At 43.3% G+C, this 22,113-nt stretch overlaps 1 protein-coding gene across 1 annotated transcript; it reads left to right on the top strand.

Annotated features, from left to right (window-relative positions):
- The first annotated feature begins 458 nt into the window (after positions 1–458).
- On the top strand, positions 459–21,259 carry KCNS3 (potassium voltage-gated channel modifier subfamily S member 3). Its single transcript, XM_058802404.1, has 2 exons — positions 459–666; positions 19,171–21,259. The coding sequence occupies exon 2, from the start codon at positions 19,220–19,222 to the stop codon at positions 20,699–20,701; it is 1,482 nt and encodes a 493-aa protein (XP_058658387.1). The 5' UTR covers positions 459–666; positions 19,171–19,219; the 3' UTR covers positions 20,702–21,259.
- The last annotated feature ends 854 nt before the right edge of the window (positions 21,260–22,113 follow it).

Raw genomic sequence — 22,113 nt, 5'->3', positions numbered from 1 at the left:
TGATGATGATGATGTTTTAGAGTTTCTTAGTGAAAAGTTTTGAAAAGTTTGGCAAAAGTGCAGAAATTGTAATGAAGGAATAAACCATCCCGTTCATTATCGGCAATTTTCGAAACGACACCACTGAAACAGACAAAGTGTTTAATCGTGGAACGCTGTCGCAGCTGTGCTTTCGAGTTACGCTGGGAGCTGGCCTGGCTTCCCATTGCCCTCTGACTTTAACTCGGGCAGAACTGAGCCCCGACACAAGCAGGCAACTACTCTGGGGCATAACACGGAGCACAAACCATAAAACGGAGCCCCCTGCAGCGTGCGGAGGGCACTCCGCATCTCAGGCTGCACCGCCAGCTAATCAAGCCGCGTGTGCCACTTCAGCGCAGCGCCTGGGAATCGATGGCAGATCAATCCCCCGGCGCTGACAGCTCAGCGCGCAGCGCCGGCCCCGCCGCCGCACAAAAGCGGGACGGGCCGAGCCCCGCGGCCAGAGCGCGGCACGGGCGGCACGGGCGGCACTGCTGGCACTGCGGGCACAGCTACCGCAGCCCCGGGCGGGAGGCGCCCGGCCCAGCCCAGCCCTGCCCTGCCCCTCCGCCTCGGCAGCATCGCCCCTCGGCACCGGCTGCCCCCTCTGAGCCGCGGGGAAACGGGGCCGCCTGGGCGTGCCTGGTAGGTGGCGACGCCGGCTCCGGGCACGGGCTCCGGGCGGCTGCGGGACTGCCCCGGGGAACCGAGCGGGACGGCCCCGGGAGCGGGGGAGACGCCAGGGGTGCTGTGCAGGACCGACGGGCGAAGTGCGGGAACGCTCCGGGAGAGAAGAGGAAACCGTGGGGGTGGAACTCCGCCAGAGAGCGGGATCCCCGGGGCCTGGAGCGGGACTTGGGGGGGAACACCGACCGGCAGGGCGGCACCGCTCGGGCGCGGTGCGGAACCACGGGGAGCGGAGCGGGGCCCCCGAGGGCGCTGCGGGACGGGAGCGGGGCCGGGGGATGCCCGGGCCGGGGAGGGGACTCGGCTGAGCCCGCCTGCCGCCGCCGGTGTTCCCCTCCCACGTCGGGCGGCCCCGCGGAGCTGGCGGAGCGCGGCGGGGCGGCGGCGGCCGCGGCTCCAGGTAGGCAGCGCTGCCCCGGGAGCGGCTGCGGCTCGGAGGGGACAGCGCGGAGTGCGGCGCGGTGTCTTCTCCTTGCGTTTCGCGGGGCAAACAGGCGGGGGAGGAGGAGGAAGAAGAGGGGTGCACAGGAAGCCACCTGGGGAGGGGGAGCCTCGGCGCGTTCGCTGCCCCGGCGATGTCCTGCCCTGCACCGTCCTGCTCGGGACTCCCTCCGCAGGGAGGCGGCTGCGGAGCGGGGGCGCGGGCACCGCTCTGGCCCTCGGAGGGGACGCGTCCTGCCGGGGTCTCCGCGGCTGCTCTGTAATGGCCTGCGCGGGAGAGGGTCAATAGCGATGCCTCTGACTCCTTTCGCATGGCACAGCTCTGCCTTCTCTTTTAGAAACTCGTTTAGGTTAAAAAGTAAACTAGATTTAAGCAGCCGTGAATGGCTACAGTAGCCTCTGTGGGTAAGGAAACGTGGAAGAAGTTTGTTAAGTGTGCACGTCCTGTTTAAAGTAGACTTTACTGAGTTTGGGATAGTTAACGAGATTTTGGAACTAAGTGGACTTTGAAGGAACTTTCTCTTTTTATGAATGACTTTTTAAATGTTCATGTGTAGGACAGTGAAAATTCTGCTTATTTTTGGATTTTCTGAATTTTCTTGCCTGCGAGATCGCTGTGTACCATTTTTCATTTGCCTAATGCAAAGCCCAGCTGCTGGTTATTCTGGGAGCTGAGCTCAGTGTGTCTGCTAGGCAAGGTAGATCTCAAGATCTGAGCAGCGGCAGTGTATTGATTCCATTAGCGGGGTTTACAGATCTGCCGACAGATTCCTTTTAACACAGTCGCTTTCCCAGAATTAAAGTTCTCCTCCGAGCGCCTGTCACTGGTCTAGGCCAATAGATGGCATAAGGCACTCAGGCTACCGTCCTGAGGGGACAGAGGGAGCAGAGAGATGCCTTTTGTAGGGAGCCAGGAGTTCCACAGGGGATGAATGAGTCAAGTTCTAGGTGTCTGACTTGGGATACCTGGGGCAGACCTCATTTTCAGAAACATGTCCTGGACCACTCATTCTTGCTTTCCTCAGTCAAAATTGCAGCCTTTCCCATAGTCTTTCTCTACTCTAATCAGTTAGGGTTAAATAATGTAGAATTTTGGTAGGAATTGATCTGAGTTCATATCCTAAGCCATGAAGTAGAGGTGGCTTTTCAACTTTGCATGATGTATTTAATATCTGCTACTGGGGGGAAGCTGCCCATTGCAGTAGTGTTGAAACCAGTAGTCATTTGGGGGAATGAAAGACAATTATAAGGCTTGTAAGGAAGAAACTTTTTAGCTTCTGTATCTAAATTTCTGCTGAGATAGCACTGTGGGTAGACAAAAATGATTTTATGTTCTGAAATTGTGTAAGTTATTTAAATACAGGTAGGTAGTTAAATGATGATAAAAGAACTTTAATTGACAGTAGTCATACCTAGCTTTTACAAGGGTGTTTCTTAGCTGTAGATTTCAAAACGGTTTTCTTTAAAAAGAGGCACAGTATGATTAGATTTTTATTTCAATTTCAGGAATTAAAGTATGGGGAAGGTCCAGAAGTAATATCAGATTTCCTAAATTACGGTTCTTTACTTGTCTATTAGATGTACTTTATACTGTCTGGACAGATTTAAGTGGGTCTTGCAATTAAAAAAAGAGTAAATCTATATGTATTCATTGCAGAGGACATTAAAGCTCTTTTTTGAGAGACCTTTTTCCTTGTCTATAAATGTCTGTGTCTTGTTACCTGTGTCAGCACTAAGGCAACCCACAGAAGTTGTAGCAGCCTTTCAACTTCCTATTTGCGAGTGTGGGCAAAAGAAAATCAATAATCAGCTTTCAGCTGAGCTGATACAAACTGCAGTGTGACCCCTGGAATTGTTCCTGGGACAGGTGAGGTCGGATGTTTTACTAGAATGCCCTTTGTAGAAACAGAGAGGTCCTGAAGGAGGAGCAGATCTTTGCTCACCCTCTCTAGCACTTAGCAACTTGCCCAGTGCAAGAAGAATAAAACCACCTTAAACCTGAAAATATGGTAAATGGGTGTCTGGCCACCAGTATCACCTTAGCTGTGCAATTACACCCACAGGCAGGATAAAATCAACTACTCACACGCAGTGCCAAGGCCATCCAGCCTCAGTGCAGAACAAGGTTCTGCAGTGACTGGGCTGCTGAGGCACCTTAAACCTGCCTGAGGAGTGAGGCAGCTGAGCTTTCTGCTCTCAGCACTGCTGCCTCTGCCAGAGGTGAGCTTTTTGTTCTGGCTGGGCCCTGGCCAGGCTGGTGCTGGACACGTGTCCTGAAGTGTCCTGCCGTGTCCTGCCTCGCTGCTGGGATGGCTCCAGAGACGGCTGCCATGGCCGCCTGTGCTGGCATCCCTGTCCTGCCAGCTGGGCAGCCTCAGCCTGCACCTCTCAGGTGAAATAAGTGCTGCTTAACAGGGAGGGTGTGTGACAGGCAGGGTCTGCTGTGAGTTTGTCAGAGCAGTCTGTATCCTGATAGGCAATATCTGTATGAGCAGCCTGACCTTCAGCTTGGTTACTTGAAAACAGGTCGAGACCGTGCTTTTGGTCTTACCTCCTGGAGTCCCCGTCTCAGCCCATTTGTTTGCAGCGTGTCTCCTGTCCAAAGACTCTTGATTTAAGGAACTTGTTTACTTCCTATTGGGGCACATCTATTAAAAAGATCTGCCCAAGGCTAATGACTAGAAACAAGGCTCAAGTCTCTAAACTCGCATCAATATCTGCCTTGCAAATTTTCAGTTGTGGGACATCTGCCAAGGACACATAATAAAACAGAGATCATGAATAAATAAAATGTACTTCACTAATCTGTGGATATTTTCTTTTTATCTTGCCTTTCCCCCATCCCTTTGTTTTTATTCTTGTTCTTCATATATTTTTTTTATTTCTGTTAAGCCTTGCCTTTTAATTTATGGCATCATCTTATTTTCTTCCTGCCTTGTCTCTTCATTTTCTGAGGGGGAACGCATCCCAAGGAAACCAGGCAGGATGCTGTCATTGCCATTGCCTGGTTCTGTGTGGAGGACCAAATGCTCAGCTGACAGAAACTGTCCTTGACCTGTTCCAGACAATGGTTCTGCACCAGTTAATGCTAGAGGGTCATCTGCTTCAATATGCTACCTCAGTATGTTGCTCCATTCTTTACCATTTTTTCTTTTTTATACCTCATTTCCTTCTGGTCCTTTTCATTTTCCCATATTTTACTGATGCTTCTTTCCTTATTACTGTACTTTCCATTTTATGGGAATGTGTTCTGCTCGTCTTGCCTCATTCATATTGTACCTGACGATCTAACTGCAGTGTGTTAAACTGCTGTCATCTGTCATTTGTGGATAACTGGCTCATTTCTCTTGCAAGGGTGTTCTGCATGTGACACTTGCTTGTAATGGTTTTCTTTTGCTTTTTCATTCTATTTTAAAGGAGATGACTTCTAGAATATTTATCTCTATTGCAAAGGAAGATGATGTTGACTGTGTTGGTCCTTAGTTTCTGAGGGAGCTCATTCCACAGTAATTTTCAAGAGACATCTGTCTTCTGGCAAGATGAGCTTTATGATTTGTATTAGAAGGTCCCATTGTGGTCACTGTTCTTGTTCTGCCTACTTTGCTGCACATTTGGGGCCATTTGCTGTGTTACAGGTAAAGCCTGAGACCTTGATTTTCTTGCACTCTTCAGCAAGGAGCTCAGGTAAGTCTGGAGTAAACATATTGGTCTCTGTGTGCTGGTTAGGTTGATATAAAGGTGTGGAAGGGTTCAGTCATTTTGCCCTCTCTAAATTGTTTATGTCACTGCTGTCTGTCTGCTGGATATTCCTGATGTCCCTTGTCATAGCATAAATTTCTGTTCTCCTTTCTTTTGTCCACAAACTCTCCAACTCACCTTCTTGCCCTTCACACTAAGGTGTCTTACCCATTTTGCCTTCCCATCCCTGACAGGTGAGTGGGGACTGAGGTGAGGGGTCTTGGTGTACCAGCTCTCATAGCTGCTGAGGAATTTCTGGGAGGGGGCTCCAGGAGAGGCCACTGCAGCTCAGCCATTCAGACTCCCTTTTGTTCAGAGCAGCCACCTGCCCTGGCTGCAGAGATCAGCCTGACTTTGGCCTGCAGTGTCTGTTGCCATCTCCTCCAGGAAGGTTTATGTCTTAAAGGTTGATGTTGGACATGCAGAGCTGCTGGACTGTGAATCCAGAATCAATCCACGGGCAGATGGTGGCAGATGGGCAGCCTGGCACCATCCTTGTCGGGATCTCTAGATGCTCAGAGTGACCCCGAGAAAAGTTAGAAAGTCTCTTTCCCAGCCCGGCACTTGAAGAAAGAGTCAGGGCTCTTCATTTCTCAGTCTCAAGGTTGTTTATTGTACGTTATCTATAAAATTCTTTCTCCTGGCCTGCCGAGGTCCGTTCAGCAAGACAGTCCGAGGCATCCTGTTTGCCCCCGGGGCAGTGTTATGTCTTTATACTAAAAACTACATATACAGTGTTTACAATTGCTTTCCAATATCTATCACCTATGTTAGACAGTGGGCTTCTACTCTAAACCAATCTAAAAGTGCCAACATCACAGCAGAAGATGGAGGCCAAGAAGAAGAAGAAGAAGAAAGGCTGGACATGCCCAGATCCCTCCATCTTGCCCCTCTGGAGCCCCATTCTAAAAACCCCAAAATCTACTTTTTCACCTTGAGTTAAATTCACTATCATTCTATTTAATTTGTCATGGCTTGCAGATCTTCATCAAAGGTTGGTAACTTGCTCCACGGGTCATAATCAAAACCACAGGCATTTTGGGCCCTGTGCCAGGGTCTCTGAGCCCCGTGGCAGGGGTCTTGGCTACTCAGGATAGCCAGAGGGGATGTCCTGGGTCCTGTGCCAGCAGCAGCAAGAGATGCAGTTGTCCCTTCTTGTCCTGTGAGGTGTTGTGCTGTGTGAGTTCTCTGGAGGTGCATCTGTGCAGCTGGAGCTGTGTATGCTCTGAACAGGGTAAAGGCTAAGAAATTAACTTCTCTTTTTTCCATTTTTTGGAATTTTTTGGTCTTACCAGCCTGTCAGTAAAAACCAGCAAAGGCCACATGGACAAAATGGAGTGTGGGTGGTTTAAGGAGGACAGGTTATTTATGATCTGAGGCAGAATGTTGCTTCCTCCTTTTTCTTCCTTTTTTACGTTTTTCTCCTTTGTTCATCGGCTTGGACAAGCAGTTCAGATGCCAACTGATGTCTTAAAAACTGGTTGATTCTTCCACATGTTTAGTCATTCTAGCCCAGTGCTGCTCTAATGACAGGCTCAGAGCTCAACTTGTGCAGAGGATTGCTTGTGTTCTCCTCAAAGCAATGGCAGACTTCATGGACTTGGCAATGTTGAAGTAGAACATGTTGACCTGCTACATGACATCGAGAAGGTCACATCTCAAGTCTCAGGGGCAGCTTCCAAAGCATGGAGCCCAAGGCATCTGCCTCACAGCTCTTAATAAAGTGCTATGAGATTTATGGACAAAAACTGTCTTGTACATCAATCTTGTAAAACTTAGTATTGGCAATTTTGTGCCCCAAATAGAGTTTCATATTTCTCTGTTTTTTGTTGTTTGAGCCTAACAAATTGACTGTTGATGTTCATATAAGTACAGGCAGGTTACCTGTGGGAGGCAGATAACCAACTCAGGAAGAATCTATAACAGCTTTGATTTGCATGGAGGAGTTACAACACAGCCTGGGTAGTTTCATAAAAATTGGAAGCACTTCTGATTGCTCTGCCATGCTTCTTGCTTCTCTTCTACCTCCTCTCCTTCAGCAGACAGGAGCTGTTGCTGCTTCCAGTGGTGTTAACTGCTGTGGAGGCTTCAGCTCTAAAACCTTTTTGGTACCATGGTGGTGTGTGTTACAGGGAGCAAGCGAGTTCTCACTCCTGGCCTCAGTGAGAGAAGAATCACCCTCATAGTTTGTGAGATGCAATTATAAATATACAATATTTATTTATTTTGTGGACAATTGTTGTCAATCAGTATGTTTAAAACAGGGCTGGTGGAAGACTGGGTATGTCCCAAAGAAGACTCCTTTTTATTGAAGGCTTTATCTTTTATATAGATATATATAATTCTTCAGTTATTTCAATCAGTTACTGCTTATTTAATTGGGTTACCATTCCAAAGCTGCTTGGTAATTTTATGAACTCCTTTTATTGCCCATTGAGAGAAGAGCAAATAGAACCATAAGTTAGGTTTTCATTTTGTAAACAGCTCACTCATTACTGCAGCACAAATGTAAATCAGCCCTCCATGGTTTAGCTGTAGCTAGTGACAAGCATTGAATGATGGTTTCAGCATCACATTTTAGGGGCAGACACCTTTTCCCTTGAATAAGCTGCTGAAAATGATGCTGCCTTGTATATTCTTCTTAAGCTAAGAAGATCTGTGTGTCTTCCTCTCCAGTGCAATGTTTGCTCTGAAAAGGGCAGCCAGCATAGATCAATATTGCTCTTTTAATTCGCCCATGAAATTGGTAAAAGCTTGAGCTGGACAAGGGGGATAGAATGAGTTCTTGGTGGTATTTTAGTTCAGTGCTATTAGTCTGGAAACAGTAATGGTGTTTATGTTTTCATTGTAAGCTGTTCTTTTTAGGGAGTCATGATTTTGTTTTACAGTTTGCTGGATGTTAGGCCAGGCAGAAAGAAGTTTTTCCCACTTACTTTGATTAATTTGTTACGATGACAGAAAAGAACAAAACAAAGGAAAAATTAGCTCATGGCATGTTTGGTGGTCAAATAAGAGTTATTGTGGATTCACATTGAAACCTGTGAATCTTGAAAGTGAGAAAAGCTTAATCTGCAAGCAGTTGCTGGTAGTCAAAGTGCTTGGTCCTGGCTCTCTGGCATGCTCCTTCCATTTCCTGACCATGAAGCCACTCTTTCCTGAGGTCTTCTGTAACTGCTAGAGGCAGGGGATGTGTTTCAGTCTTCTTAGGCTATCACTTATCCTTGGAGCTGAGCAAAAGCCCTGGCTTGAGGCAATACTCAAGCACAGACTTGTAAGAAGTCCAACGTGACTTGAAGTCTCCTTTTGCTTGTGTGTATTCAACTCTATTTGAAAACCGTGGACCAATTCTCTGGAAAATTTGGACTGAGTCTCAGCTGGCATCTTTAAAAGCTCCTGGCCTCGAGACTTGGGTTTTAGGCAATCAGACATGTTCTCTTAGATGAGTATTACTGATTTCAGATGATATCAAGGGTTTATATATTCAGACAGTATGTCTGAGGGCTGTGGTAAAACTGCCTCACAAATGAAGTGAGAAGCAGAAGTTGTTATTTTTCTCTCCATAGTTTTACTGAGCACATACTGTAGTGAATGTACCTCATTGAATTTGAATGAAGTACCTCATTCAAACGTAGACAGAAAGCTGAAATTATACTTTTTTCTGTCTTCTTTTTCTTCTAGAGAGTTTTAGATTAGCACTGCCCTTAAGGCTAAACAAGTTTTTGCTTACACTGATGTTCAGTGGTGCTTTGCTTCCATCAGCTGCTTATTAAGGGGAACTACCAACAACTCCCAAATCTATTTTGCTCTTAGTTTCTTCTAATGCACTGCATATATGCTTAATAAACTCTTAATTCTTTCTTGGAAGACATGTAGTTAGGATCTCAAATCTTCCTCTGGACCTCTTGGTGTGTGGTGCCTTCAAAATCTTGGGGGCCTGTTGTGGGAGTTTATGAATCTATCTGTTGATGTTTAGCCCAGGCAAAAACCTAAGAAATCCCTTGTCCTGGTAAAGTCTTCCACAAAACATCTGCTAATTTTGTGGGATTAGGATTTATGCAGCCACACACCTTCAGTTTTCCCTCTCTGGACATTTGTGTGGGTCATTTAAAAAGTTAGAAAAATATATTTGCAAAAAAAGGTTGAGAGAAGTAAGGAGAGAAGGGGCTGGATTGTGACTTCTGAAATTTCTTCTAATCTGGTTGGGCTTTATATCCGTTCCAAACTTTCTGCCATTGGAAGACAATAGCGAAAATGGCACCAGAGTAATTTTATAAGGTCTGCCTTTGAGTTAAATGGCTGTATTGTTAAGGGCTGTGCTAACACATGTACTAGCCAGAATCCAGCCCACACACACAGCACCCCCAGTACCTTACAAATTGTGCCAATGTGTGATATTACTTTGCATATGTAAATCCAGGTGATAGTGTCCACTCAACACTTCCTGAAAAAATAATGGGTAATAATGCTGACAAGTGCTGAAATGAATTGCAGTAGTTAGGACTGACATTTATTTTGTGAAAAAAACTTACTTGCTGGCTGTTCCTTTTTGTGTTCAATGACAATGCCTCAGCTTCTGTGAGTATTCAATTGAATAGTGGTGCAGTGATGCAATTCTGTGTCTTAGCCTGTCACGTCCTCACTTCACACATTTTCTGGCAAATGTCCTTTTTTCCTGAATGCTCTGTGGGCACAGCCTTGTTTCCCTGTTGAAACAAACAGGGAAAACACCTTTGTTTTTTGGGGACTGAGATGACTAATAATACACTGGTTGACTGATGGGATGCTGTTAAAAGGGCTGTCAGCAACCTGGAGAAACTCCATCTGGGATGAAGTAGCCCCATGCAGCAGTTTGGAGGCTAACTGAATGGAAAGCAGCTCTCAGAGAAGGACATGAGCATTGGGGTAAGGAGCATGCAGAACTCAAGTGAGCACTGTGCCCTCACAGTGAGGGCCAGCTGCCTCCTGGGCTTTGTCAGCAAGGCTGTAGCCAGCAGGTCCACAGAAGGGGTCACTGAACCCAGACTGGAGCAGAGGAGTGTCTAACTAGGCTTTAGGAGAAATATTTTCCCTGTAAGAGAGGTCTGACTTGACCAGGGTACCAGAGAGTTTGGGAAATTTTGGAGATGTTTAAAAAAAACAGTTGGCCCTGAGCAGCCTTCTTTCACTGAACCAGCTTTGAGACTGGGTGGGACAAGATGACCTCCAAAGGATCCTTTCACCACAAATTCGTTTGTTATGCTTCCTGGAAAGTCAAGGGGAGTGGTGTAACCAAATGATGTCCAGTGTAGGAGCAGTGAGCAAGTACCAAAATCTGAGTGCTGAGCATGTACCAAAATCTGAGTGCTCCAAGAAATGGAGGCTCCTAGAGGCCTCAGTGTGGGTAAGATTTGCAGTGTGGCTCTGAACCCTATGTCCCTTGCAGATATTTTTTTCCAGCTGCCTCCACATATCCTTCCTTAGCCTGTGGCCTCAAATCCCGCATACCAGCACATTGTAAAACTTACTTGGATGCTTTGAAAGTGAATGTTGGATCACAGCAGACTGCAGAAATTTTATATAAGTGAGATTTAGAGCTCTGCTTCAGAGTTGTCTGGGGTCAAGAGAATTTATATTGAACAGTACTGACTCCTTTAGTGAGATTAACATGCTGCAAACACAAGTGTTTTTACAGATTTTCAGCTGAAGGTTTCAGTCAGAATATTCACAATAACAATTGCTTGTGTTCTTGTTGCCTAAGAGACTATGAATATCTTGGAGAACTTCACTGTGGTCAGGAAAACCTTTGTTTATCTCTGAAATTAATAGAATTTTTTCAACACATTAAAAAATAAATACAACGTAACTTTATCTACTTGGGCTGCCAAGTAAAATTAAATATATAGCAAAGGAAGGAACTGACTTGTGGAGAATTTGTAGATAGTCAGTTTCTGCTGTCCATCCTCAGTGACTCCATCCCATTCCAAATCTGCTGGACATGTACACATCCATGGGCCTGGACTGCAGCACAGTGTACTTAAATAGATGTTAGAAAAATAATTTTGGGAGAACAAAGGCATTCGAGTACTGGACCAGATTCCAAAACCTCTCTGGAGAGGCTTTATCATTGGACATAAAATAAACATCTGCCAAAATTGGTCTAGAAGTAGCTGATCCTGCCTTGAGGAAGGGGAGAAGCTGAATTATATTACTCTTCAAGGTCCCTTCTAAGCCTGTTTTCTGTATTCAGGGGTATGTTACTAATGTAAGCATCTTATTTCTAAATAAATTAAAAAGGTTCCAACAAATGGGCTGAGGTACACCCAGAACAGAATTGCAGTGAGATAAATTTTGTTCAAGCAGCTTATCCCAAAGCCAGGACTTTGCAGAATAAAGGTTTAATGGATTCAAAAGTCATGTGTAGCCAGGTGAGTGCTCTGCAGCTGAATTGCCCTTTTAGCTTTGCTGCTCCTGTGGCTGCTGCTAGTGGAGGTGTTGTGGTAGCACAGACAGGACTGGTTTCAGGTCCCCTTGCAGTTTTTACTGCTGTAATGTGTTGCAACATAATCCTGCTGTTTATGTTATTGTCTCTTCCCAGTTTAAGGAGGAGAAGTCCTGCTTTATGTGCTGTATAGATTTTAGATTGTTCAGAACAACTTTTTCACCCAGTGCAATTGACTGTTGTGATTGGATTTGTGTCCTTTAAAAATATTACCTTGCTTCCAAAAAAAAAAAAAATTTAAAAAAAGGTAAAGAAATTAGGAGTGGGAAGAGATAATTTGGGAGCAGAATTGATCAACAGCTCTGCCATCTGTACTAGGAATAGGAGGACAGGTCCTCAGACTCCAGAATGAGAAATCAGAAAGTGTATGATGGACAAACAAATAGAAGATTTTGAGTATCAGATCAGTCTTCTTGGCAGTGAGCTAAATCTTATTTTCAACACTCTGTATGCCTTTCACAAGAGATAAGAGTATTCTGAATTGCACCAAGGTCAGCATTCCTTTCCTAAACATGGAAGAGTTATGGCTCTATGTGGGTAAAATTTGTCACTGTGCTTGTGAACTATTAACACCCTCCTTAAAAACTCAGGAAAGTCTTCAGTGGTTCATGGACCTGTGTATTGGAGAAAATACATCCTGTCTAATTGTTCATCCCTTTATGTTAGGCCTGGAGGAGTTGTGGTGGGATAGATGGAGCAGTTTCTCACCTCTCTCATCATAGCCCCTGGATACAACCATGGGCATTGTAACAGCCCTGTAAATACAGGAATGGTATTTAGATTTTCTATGCTAGATAAATATTGTTGTTGTTTCTGTTGTTTTTTATTAGCTGAACTGTCAGAATGCAGCTCTAGGCCCACATGTCTCAGTGTACCAGTACCTGGAGTGGTGTGTGACAGCTTTCGGGGAGACTGTGAAGGAGCTAATGGTGTGAGAGGGATGTGGGCTTGTTTGTGGGCAGCTGATCTGCTGTGTGACTTCAGGGACACTGCTCTCTGTGTCTGGGTATCTGCATTATTTTCCTTGCTTAGATAGGTAACCTTCCAAAATCAAACAACATTTATAAGTGAATTACAGTTTCACTGAGGTTCTTCTTAGATTCTAGACTAATCAGTGATGGAGAATGAAGAATTATTTTTAAGAAGTATAATGATATATTTTTATTCTGCATCATTTTTTCCTATATGGAAGTATTTGACTTTGGGATCATGTATCAAATATTTTTGACAACAAATTACTCCAGTAAGTGTAACAATAGGATTTTATGTTCATTGTGATCACTGGAGAAGTACTTGAATGGAAAAAATTGAGAACTCAGTGGAAAATGGGGTACAAAAAATAATTTGGGGAAGGGATCCTTTGAAATTGTGCTCATTACAGAGGTATTTAGACCTACAAGTTGCAATGTCCACTTCAGATAGTATTTTGTGTTCTGAGGCTGTGCTCTTGATGGGTGCCATTAGTATGACCTGTCAAACAAGATTATTGCCAAAATAACCTGGAGAGAAACAATTTATTTCACCATCAACCACAGCAGTGCTGACCTGCTTGTAACAATGCCTTTGGTATCTTCTCAAATATTTCTGTGAACTTCAGCCCTTGGGATGATAGAACACAAGGAAGTGTTTAGTGTGGCCAGCTGTCTGTCTGGGCTGGCTGTGGAACAGGTTTGGGAACTGCAGCATTCTAACTGTGCTTCAGTGTGGGGATTTACAGGTTGGTTCTCAAGCCAGCACATTTTAATCTGTCACTTCCACTTAGTTGGGGATAATGATCTTTTAATTTATATGAACAGAATATAAATTGCAGAGCCTTTGGGAATGTTGCAAGGTGCAAGCCTTGTTAACTCTCATAATGTGTATCTCCAGAGCCTTTTCAAGTCAGAGAATAACTTTAATTTTTTTTTTTTTTTTACTTTAATCATTTTACAAGGTGACATTCTGATAACTGGGTGGTATTAGGTGTTGCTCCTTGTTCTTTATGTATATGAGAAAGGAGTTCAGATCACATACTGCTTTCCCAAGGAGCTTCTGTCATGTGCAGGCTACAGCTGGTGTGTTTTCCCTTGCCCCTTTCTCATATCCAACCCTTGGCATATCCTCTGTCCTTACCAGCGTCCTCATAGTGGAAATAGCAGAATTTCACTTTGGGAGGATTCATTTTACGTTGTATTAGTCCCATGGAAGTTACACCCCTTATGGCACTGCTCATATAGGCTGCTTATCTAGTCATGGCAGAGGTGAGCCCCACCTCTGGTGATTCACTCCCAAAAACCTGTGCCTGGATGAGTGGTGGGAACCATGGGCTAGAGATGCTTCTTCTATTCTTGCTTGTGTTCTTTTACTCTCAGTTGTAACAGCTTAATTTCTTCCTAATCAGTCTTTTGGTGGAAGTGATTTTTTTTAACCCCCTATATTTGAAGACCTTTTTTTTTACAGGTATGAATATTTAAATAAAATGGTATAAATATTTAAATAATTTTACATTTGAATGTCTGTAGTGCTTCTAACAGCTGTAGTTGTTTACAGATGATGATCATCTCTTTCTGATCTTCATTGTATTGCAAAGTTGCACAAACATTTGGCACACGCTCAGTGTCTGAAACAGCCTGGTGACAGTAGAATTGTACTGGGGTGACTATAGCCAAATAGGCTTACATGGGAGTAGCATCAGAACAAAATTCAACTCAAACTTTATTTACCTGAGGTCTTCTGGAGGTTGTACCGAATCAATTTTAAAAGAAATGTAGTTGCATAATTTTATTATTTTCATGGCATTTTAATGCAATATTCTGGATAAAGGATGGCACTGCCAGTGGAATACAAAAAAATAAATTACAGCTGAGAAAATAATTTAACTGATTAATTTATCCTCTTTGCCTCACAGAGTGTCCATAACCACAGAGTGGTTTCTTCAGATGGTCTTGCTATTTGTGCTAGATGACTTTTTAAAGTTAACCTCCACCTCCATAGTCTGTGAATGACTTTGCAATTAGCTGTGTCAAGTATTACAATGAATTGAGTGTTGCAGCTTATATCATAGTGAAAGAGTCTGTGCCAGTATTACCTTACTTTTTTTTCCAGGCTTAATTAAGTGTGCTAAAGCAGTTACTACTGTCCAGCTGACAGACAACAACTTAAGTCATGCTAACTGGATTTCAGTCCAAATCCCTAATTGTGATTGATCAAGTAAATTATACATGCATTTAAATGTTTTTCTCTGCTCAGTGAGTCAGAAAATGTAGGCAATACTTCTAGGTGGTGCATTAGACAAGTGTTTGCCCTATGATGAGTGGAGAAATTCAGACACTTAAAAAATCAGTGAAATGTTGATCCTGAGCTGAAGGTTGTTTTGGTTTGTTATCCACAGCATTTTAGAAGTACTTGGTGTCAAAATCTGCACGTGTGTAGCTTGGATGATTGGTAGAAGCTCTCAATTCTGGGGAAATTAGCAGAAGTAACAGCCTGGGTGCTTGTCTGCATCATTAGGAGACAAAATCTGCATCCTGGGCACGGCTGAGCGTCAAAGTAAGATTCTTTAGAGGGAATTTACTCACAGCTGAATTTCCTGAGTTTGGAACCCTAAAATGGAAATCTGCCAAGATCATCAGATTCCTTAGGGAAAAAATGTCTTTGAGCTGTGGAAATACTTTGTAGAGTTACCAGGATTTGTATGCCCTTTCAGGTTCACATCAGTGTTACATCCCTTGTGACTTCACTGTGAGCAGGACTAGGCCCTTTAATTAATGTTCCTTCAACTTAGAGGAAACCATGCTAAAATGTGAACTTAATCTTGAGAGTTTTATGGAGTGTAACTGTGCAGGAAGAAGGAGGTGAGGCTAAGACAACATAGCCTTGAAAGAAACCGGTAGAAAATCTGTAGGCATGAGCTCTCTTTGAGTATTTTAAGTAGCCAAGCTCAACCATTGTAAACCAGTTTAACTTCCTTTCTGTTGTGCCTGGATAATCACAGATTAATGCTAACAAAAGATGAAACTGCCCCAATTTGGAGTTACCAGTGGTACCAAAGTGGTACCATGCTCAAAAATTCAGCTCGTCAAAAAAAATGTTCTGAAGCTTGTGGTGTATGACCTCACAAAGAATGGAGACTGTGTGCAGATACTATGCAAAACATAACTGAGAAAGACGAACTTTGCTGACAAATAAATGTGTAGTATGGGGATCCGTGTGGTCAGTAAAAATCTCTTAGTGGTTTGTTCCAGAGGAGGTTGGAAACCACAGCACTTTGTGATGTGTTACACATCTGTGGCATAGCTGTCTCAAAGGGACTGTATCTGCAAACTGTCTCTGTGACTCCTCTTTTGAGAGCTTTAGGGATTTCACAGTGTGCTAAAAGCCCAGAAATTTGCAACTCCCCTTCCAAGACAATGGGCCTGTGGCCTCACCAACCATGTGTGACTGCAGAAGCACTGGCTAGAGCCCATCTCCAAATTGGACTGGGAAGATCCTGTCATTCTGGTTTTTATTCTAAAGTTAGTATTCTTTTCACACAGCTTTCCTAATGACTGCCTTTTATTTAGCCCTGAAGCTTAACATTTGGAACTTCTATTTGTTGGGGTTTTTTTCGTTATCATGGAAAATAATGTTCATTCTTCCAGTTACCATCTTTCTTCTGTGTCTTGTTTCATTTTCTATTCTATATGAATTCTTAGCCAGTAGCTCCTTGAAAAAGCTGAAGCAATTAAAGCAAACAAGTAACTAACATCTGGTATGTGTTTATTTGCTCTGTTTTACTCTCTCCAGGGCAAGAATTGTGTGATTTGGAATGGTTTCCAGTTCATTATGTTATCTATATTTGAAGAAGGTCAAAGAGGTTAATGTTGCACATCAAGTTGAGATTTGCAAAGTTTGTGGTAGTTCTGTGTTCTTAGGATGTTCATGACACAGGCCTTGGCACTCCAGGAAAATACCATTTCCAGCTGAACACAGTTTTACCCTTGAGGAAAAAAAGGTTCCTGAGTGAATAAAGGGTTTCCTTAAGTAGAGAGCAGTTTGTGCTGAGACAGGAGTTGTCATCTGTGGTCATTGCCCTGTGGCTTGAGTCACTTGTTAAAGTTGTTCTGATAGTAACTAGCAGAACAATGTCCCGGTCCATGGCTGAGGAGTCAGGGTCTCTGCAAGTCAAACAACACATTCTTCAGAGGATCAAGCTCCTCTTGACACAGTTATTGTGAATCTTTCCTGTACACTCTTTCTGTAGTCTAAAAATCACTTCATAGTAGTAACACATTAAGGAGGTTCTGGACCATGGTCTTACTAAGCAAGATCCACTTTCTTTCTGTATCTTGCACAAATTATGACTACAGTACCCTCAAAATAAAGCAGTAAAATATTGCCCACTGAATTTATTATACAGAACAATTTCATGGAGGCACCATTATGAATATAATCTGCATCATCGATATGGTTTTATATTGCTGTCTCAACTGTAAGTCAGTGTAGTGTACTAAGAATTTACTGGGCACTAAGTTCTTGATTTAGTTATTTCTGAGTAAAACTTGCTTTGTATTTGTCATTATTTGTCATGATCAGAAGTGTCCCCAGACAGGAAGGTAATGGCTTTAAGCTGAAGGAGGGTAGATTTAGATTGGGTATTAGGAAGGAGTTCTTTACCGTGAGGTTGGTGAGACACTGGCACAGGTTGCCCAGAGAAGCTGTGGATGTCTCATCCTACTTCATCCAGAATTCTTCAGGGTTGGGTTGGATGGACCTCTGAGCAATCTGGTCTAGTGGAAGGTGGCCCTGTCAGAGAGGGTGGGATTGAGATGATCTTTAAGGTCCCTTCTGACCCTTGCCATTCTATTGGTCCATGACTCCATGATCTGAGATCTTGCCTGGTTTTTATAGTGCTCACTTACACTGCCAGGGTTCTCATGTTAATGAGTTGCTTGAAGTGGAGATTTTATTGACTAAAATGAATCAATAACTAGAGGTTTCTTGGGTCTGAATATACTTTGACTTCGAGTCACCCCAGTCCAGATTTATGTCTTTTTTTTTTATTATTTATAGTGCTATAAAACAGAGCTTGGCTCTAGATCATGAGTGAAGTGTGGTGATGTTTATCAGATGAGTCTTGCTGCCCTTCCTCTGTGAGGAGAGATCAATGGTCTTATTTGACCTCTTAATGATTCCTAAGAACTGGAGCCTTGGGAAATGCCTGGAGCAAACGTGTCTTACAACCACTCTATTAGCTAGCAAATACCTGCCTTCAAACTAAATCTAAAGGTGCAAAATCATTTCTATGTTGTTATGATTTAATCTCAACTGGCAGCTCAACCCCATGCTCACCCACCCCCTGAGGGATGGGGCAGGGAACCAGAGAGGTAAAATGGCAAAAGTTGTGGTTGAGATGAAAAGCATTCAATAGGTAAAGCAAAAGTGAAGCAAACCAAGGAATTCATTGACCCCTTCCCATGGGCAGGCAGGTGTCCAGCCATCCCCAGAAAGGCAGGGCTCCATCCCATTTAATGGTGACTTGGGGAGACAAACACCATCACTCCGAGTGTCACCTCTCTTTCCCTCTTCTTCCCCCAGCTCTACATGCTGAGCATGACACCATAAGGTGTCTTCTTTTAGGACAGGAGAATTTTGATACTATCTTGTCACATTTAAAATGAATTGATTTGCATACTAAATTGAAATAAATTAGCTTAGTGTGCATCAATTAGTGTTTACCTGTCAGAGATCAAAAACATTTGCTCTCCTCATGATCTTAAGTTACATATAATCTGATGGCAAGTGTAAGAACTGCCAGTTTTGGCTTTACAACAGCTTCTCCTTGGAAGGAAAGCAAGAAAGCAGTTCTGTAAAAGTTAACTTACTCACTAGTAACTGTAACTGCCTTTTGAATTCAGTTTCAGCTGAATTATATTTATATTTATTTATTATACTGATAGTAGACTACAGAAACATTTAAATGCCCTTCTGTCCATCTGCAGGTGTCCACAGTTAGTTGTTGAGGAAGAATTACTGTGGAAGTTCCATCTCTGAAAGCCCCTTTTCCAGAGATGATATTTCCAACTTTTCAGCATTGCTGTAGGGTTGTAGCTAGGCTGTGGCAGAACAGGAATTGCTTCTGGAAATGACCAAGGTTGTAAGAGGGTTGTGACACTTCAGGTGAGTAGGAAGGCAGATAGAAAAATACCTGAGGGAGTGCAGATATCCAAATATCTGCCACAGCATTCTGAAGTCAGGAATTGAAAATCTTCAAAAGAAGTCGTGATATGTTTTCAAGAGCACAGAATGCTGATGTGTGGATCACCTTAGAAGTAAATGAATTGTCAGCAAAAGTAATTGCAGTCTACATTCAAGGAAATAACATTGGAATTAGTGGATTATAAATTGCAACATCATGTAAATGAATACAACTCAGCTGAAACTGTAATTGAGAGAAACCTGCTCAAAAGTTTGATCCTAAATTGATTGATTGATAAGTTTTCTCTTTAAAGATTTTTTGCATAACTGAAGTACATGGATTTTGTGACTATTAATTTCAGTGTGGTAGTGAAACAGAGACTGGTTTGCAGATGAATTTGGCAGTCTTCCTTTACCCTGGTGAAAAGGAGACCTAAACCAGAACCTACTGCTTTCAGATTTGCTAAAGCTGTAAACCAACCTAATTTAAAACTACACCTGTGAAATGCTGAATAAGGGTATTCTTAATTTTATTTCTTTTTTTATTTGTTTTGTTACAGCATTTCACAGTACCCAGAGATGGAGAAAAGAATGTGTCACAAGAGCAAAACTGAATTAAATGCTCTAACAATATCTTATGTTCTTTTCAGGTTCTATGTAATCTCATTGGGCAACAGCAGTGGAATTCGTCTGTCCAAAATGGTTTATGGTGAATTTTTCCGCAGACCTGGCAAAGATGCAGAACTTATCAATTTGAATGTGGGTGGCTTTAAGCAATCAGTGGATCAAAGCACCTTGCTCCGATTTCCCCATACCAGACTTGGAAAACTTCTCAAATGCCATTCAGAAGAGGCTATTCTAGAACTGTGTGATGATTATAGTGTGGCAGACAAGGAATATTACTTTGACAGGAATCCTTCCTTGTTCCGATATGTTCTGAACTTCTACTATACGGGCAAACTTCATGTTATGGAAGAACTTTGTGTCTTTTCCTTCTGCCAGGAAATAGAGTACTGGGGGATAAACGAGCTGTTTATTGATTCCTGCTGCAGCAATCGGTACCAAGAACGGAAAGAGGAAGGTCCTGAAAAAGACTGGGATCAGAAGAGCAACGACAGTATGGACTCCTCCAATGAAGAGTCATCCATATTTGACAAAGAGCTAGAAAAGTTTGATAATCTGTGTTTTGGTGAAATAAGAAAGAAGATCTGGGTCAGGATGGAAAATCCTGCATACTGCTTGTCTGCCAAGTTAATTGCCGTGTCATCCCTGAGTGTTGTTCTGGCATCAATTGTAGCCATGTGCATTCATAGCATGCCAGAATTTCAAAGGCTGGATGCCAATGACAGGGAGATTGGAGACCCTGTGCTGGAAGCTGTGGAGATTACATGCATCATCTGGTTTACTGCTGAGCTAGTGATCAGGCTCTTCACTGCTCCAAGTCAGAAGAAGTTCTGGAAGAAACCACTGAACATCATTGATTTTGTCTCTATTATCCCATTTTACGCCACACTGGCTGTGGACACGAAGGAAGAAGAGAGTGAAGATATTGAGAACATGGGGAAGGTGGTTCAGATCCTGCGGTTAATGAGGATATTTCGCATCCTGAAGCTGGCCAGGCACTCCGTAGGACTGCGGTCTTTGGGCGCCACTTTGAGACACAGCTACCAAGAAGTTGGACTTCTGCTTTTGTTTCTGTCAGTTGGGATTTCTATTTTTTCAGTGCTTGTCTACTCAGTGGAGAAAGATGATGACTCATCAGAGCTGCAGAGCATCCCTATTTGCTGGTGGTGGGCAACCATCAGCATGACCACTGTTGGTTATGGGGACACTTACCCGGTCACGCTTGCTGGAAAGCTGCTCGGCACCCTCTGCATCATCTGTGGGATTCTGGTGGTAGCACTTCCAATCACCATTATTTTCAATAAGTTTTCTAAGTACTACCAAAAGCAAAAAGCTATTGATAGAGACCAGTGCAACAATGATCGCAAAGAGAAAAGCAATGACCTACCCTATTTTAACATTAGGGATATTTATGCAAAAAAGATGCACTCCTTCATTTCTAGCCTTTCTTCAGTAGGAATTGTGGTCAGCGACCAAGAGTCAACAGATGCCTCCAGTATCCAAGATATGGAGGATGCTTATAACACAGTATCTTTAGAGAATGGTACAGGAAAATGAGTTGGATCACGTTTGCTTCTCTTTATTTCTCTTCTGATTCTTGGTAAATGTGGACTGACAGCCTTCAGTGAATTCATTAAGAGCAGTTGATTCTCAGGGTACTTAACTCTCAGCCATATTTGGACATTCTTTGCTCTGAGGATGCCATAAAAGCTTCATTGTTTATATGAGATTTTAAAATATGCCTCATATAGTGGTTTAGTTTTTACACAACTATAGTGTTATGCATTTTTGGGGTCAAAAAGCTGGGAAAAGAGTTTTACAGAGTTTTACATAAGTGGGGTCTTTTTGATTTGTGAATATTGTTGTTTGATTTGTTCATTGTTTTTTCCCCTGCAGCAGTCTCATATCTTACACAGAATTTGCTTTTATAATTTGCTGCTCTTCTGGTAGAGATACATTAAAAATGTGTAAGAACTATTGCACAAGTTAGTGAAGTTTTCACCTGCAAATACATTAGATAAATGAAGGAATTGTGTACATGTAAAACTGTGTTCACTAACAAATTTGTGTAATTTTAGAGTTGGGAACCCATTTCCTAAGTTGGGGCAGAAAATATATTGGTACATATTGTTTTTACTCCATGGAAGCATAATATTTATTAATTTCTTTCCAAAAGCACAATACATTTTTAGTTTGTTAAAATAAATTATTCCCATTGTGCCTGTATTTTTCCTAGGATCCAGCCATGGCCAAGCTCTATCAGGTCCTAAAGGTTTTTAGTCATAAGTCCCAGCATGAAGTGTGAGCAGGATAGAAGCTTTTTATTCCATTTAGCCACCTCTCATGCTGGTGTGACCCTGAGCGATTCTGGTGCCTGGAGGGGATCCCGCTGTGGTTAAGGCCACCTTGGTGGCTTCCCCAGGGACTTTGATTTCTGGGCACTGAAGCAAACATCTGTGCTGGTCTTTAAAGGTCTGCTCCCCAGTGCCAGCCCAGCTGCCCCTTGCTGGGGGCTGCTGCCTCGGTGGTGGGAGCAGCAGCTCGGCCGCTGTGCTGGGTCTCTGTCTAGGGCTGAAGTGCCGAGCAGTGGAGATGCAGGACATCCTCTTCTCTGCCATGTGTTGCCCATCAGGGACCTAGGGTGGGAATTGCACCTGGGCATCTGTATTGGAACTATTTCAGCTCATTTTCCTAAAGCTCATCTGCTGGTGGTGGCAGCTTTCCTGTTGTGTGCCATGTGCTGGAGCAGTGCTCATTGCTTGGCAGAGTCCTGCAGCTCTGTGCATTCCTTTCCTCTCCAGGGATTTCTTAAGCAGCCAGCTTGCTCTGCTCTGTTTCAAGCAGTGCTGGAGAAGCTCAGGGACCTTAGAGTGTCATGTGGACGGACCATATAGTCCATAGTGTTTCTGAACACTCATTTTCTTTCATTTGTCTAGTGACTAAATCAGATGCTGGGCAACGGAGAAACG

Source organism: Ammospiza caudacuta, chromosome 3, assembly GCF_027887145.1.
Source record: "Ammospiza caudacuta isolate bAmmCau1 chromosome 3, bAmmCau1.pri, whole genome shotgun sequence".
NCBI lineage: Eukaryota > Metazoa > Chordata > Aves > Passeriformes > Passerellidae > Ammospiza > Ammospiza caudacuta.
Note: the sequence above shows the minus strand (reverse complement) of the source record. Positions and strands in the feature narration are given on the sequence as shown.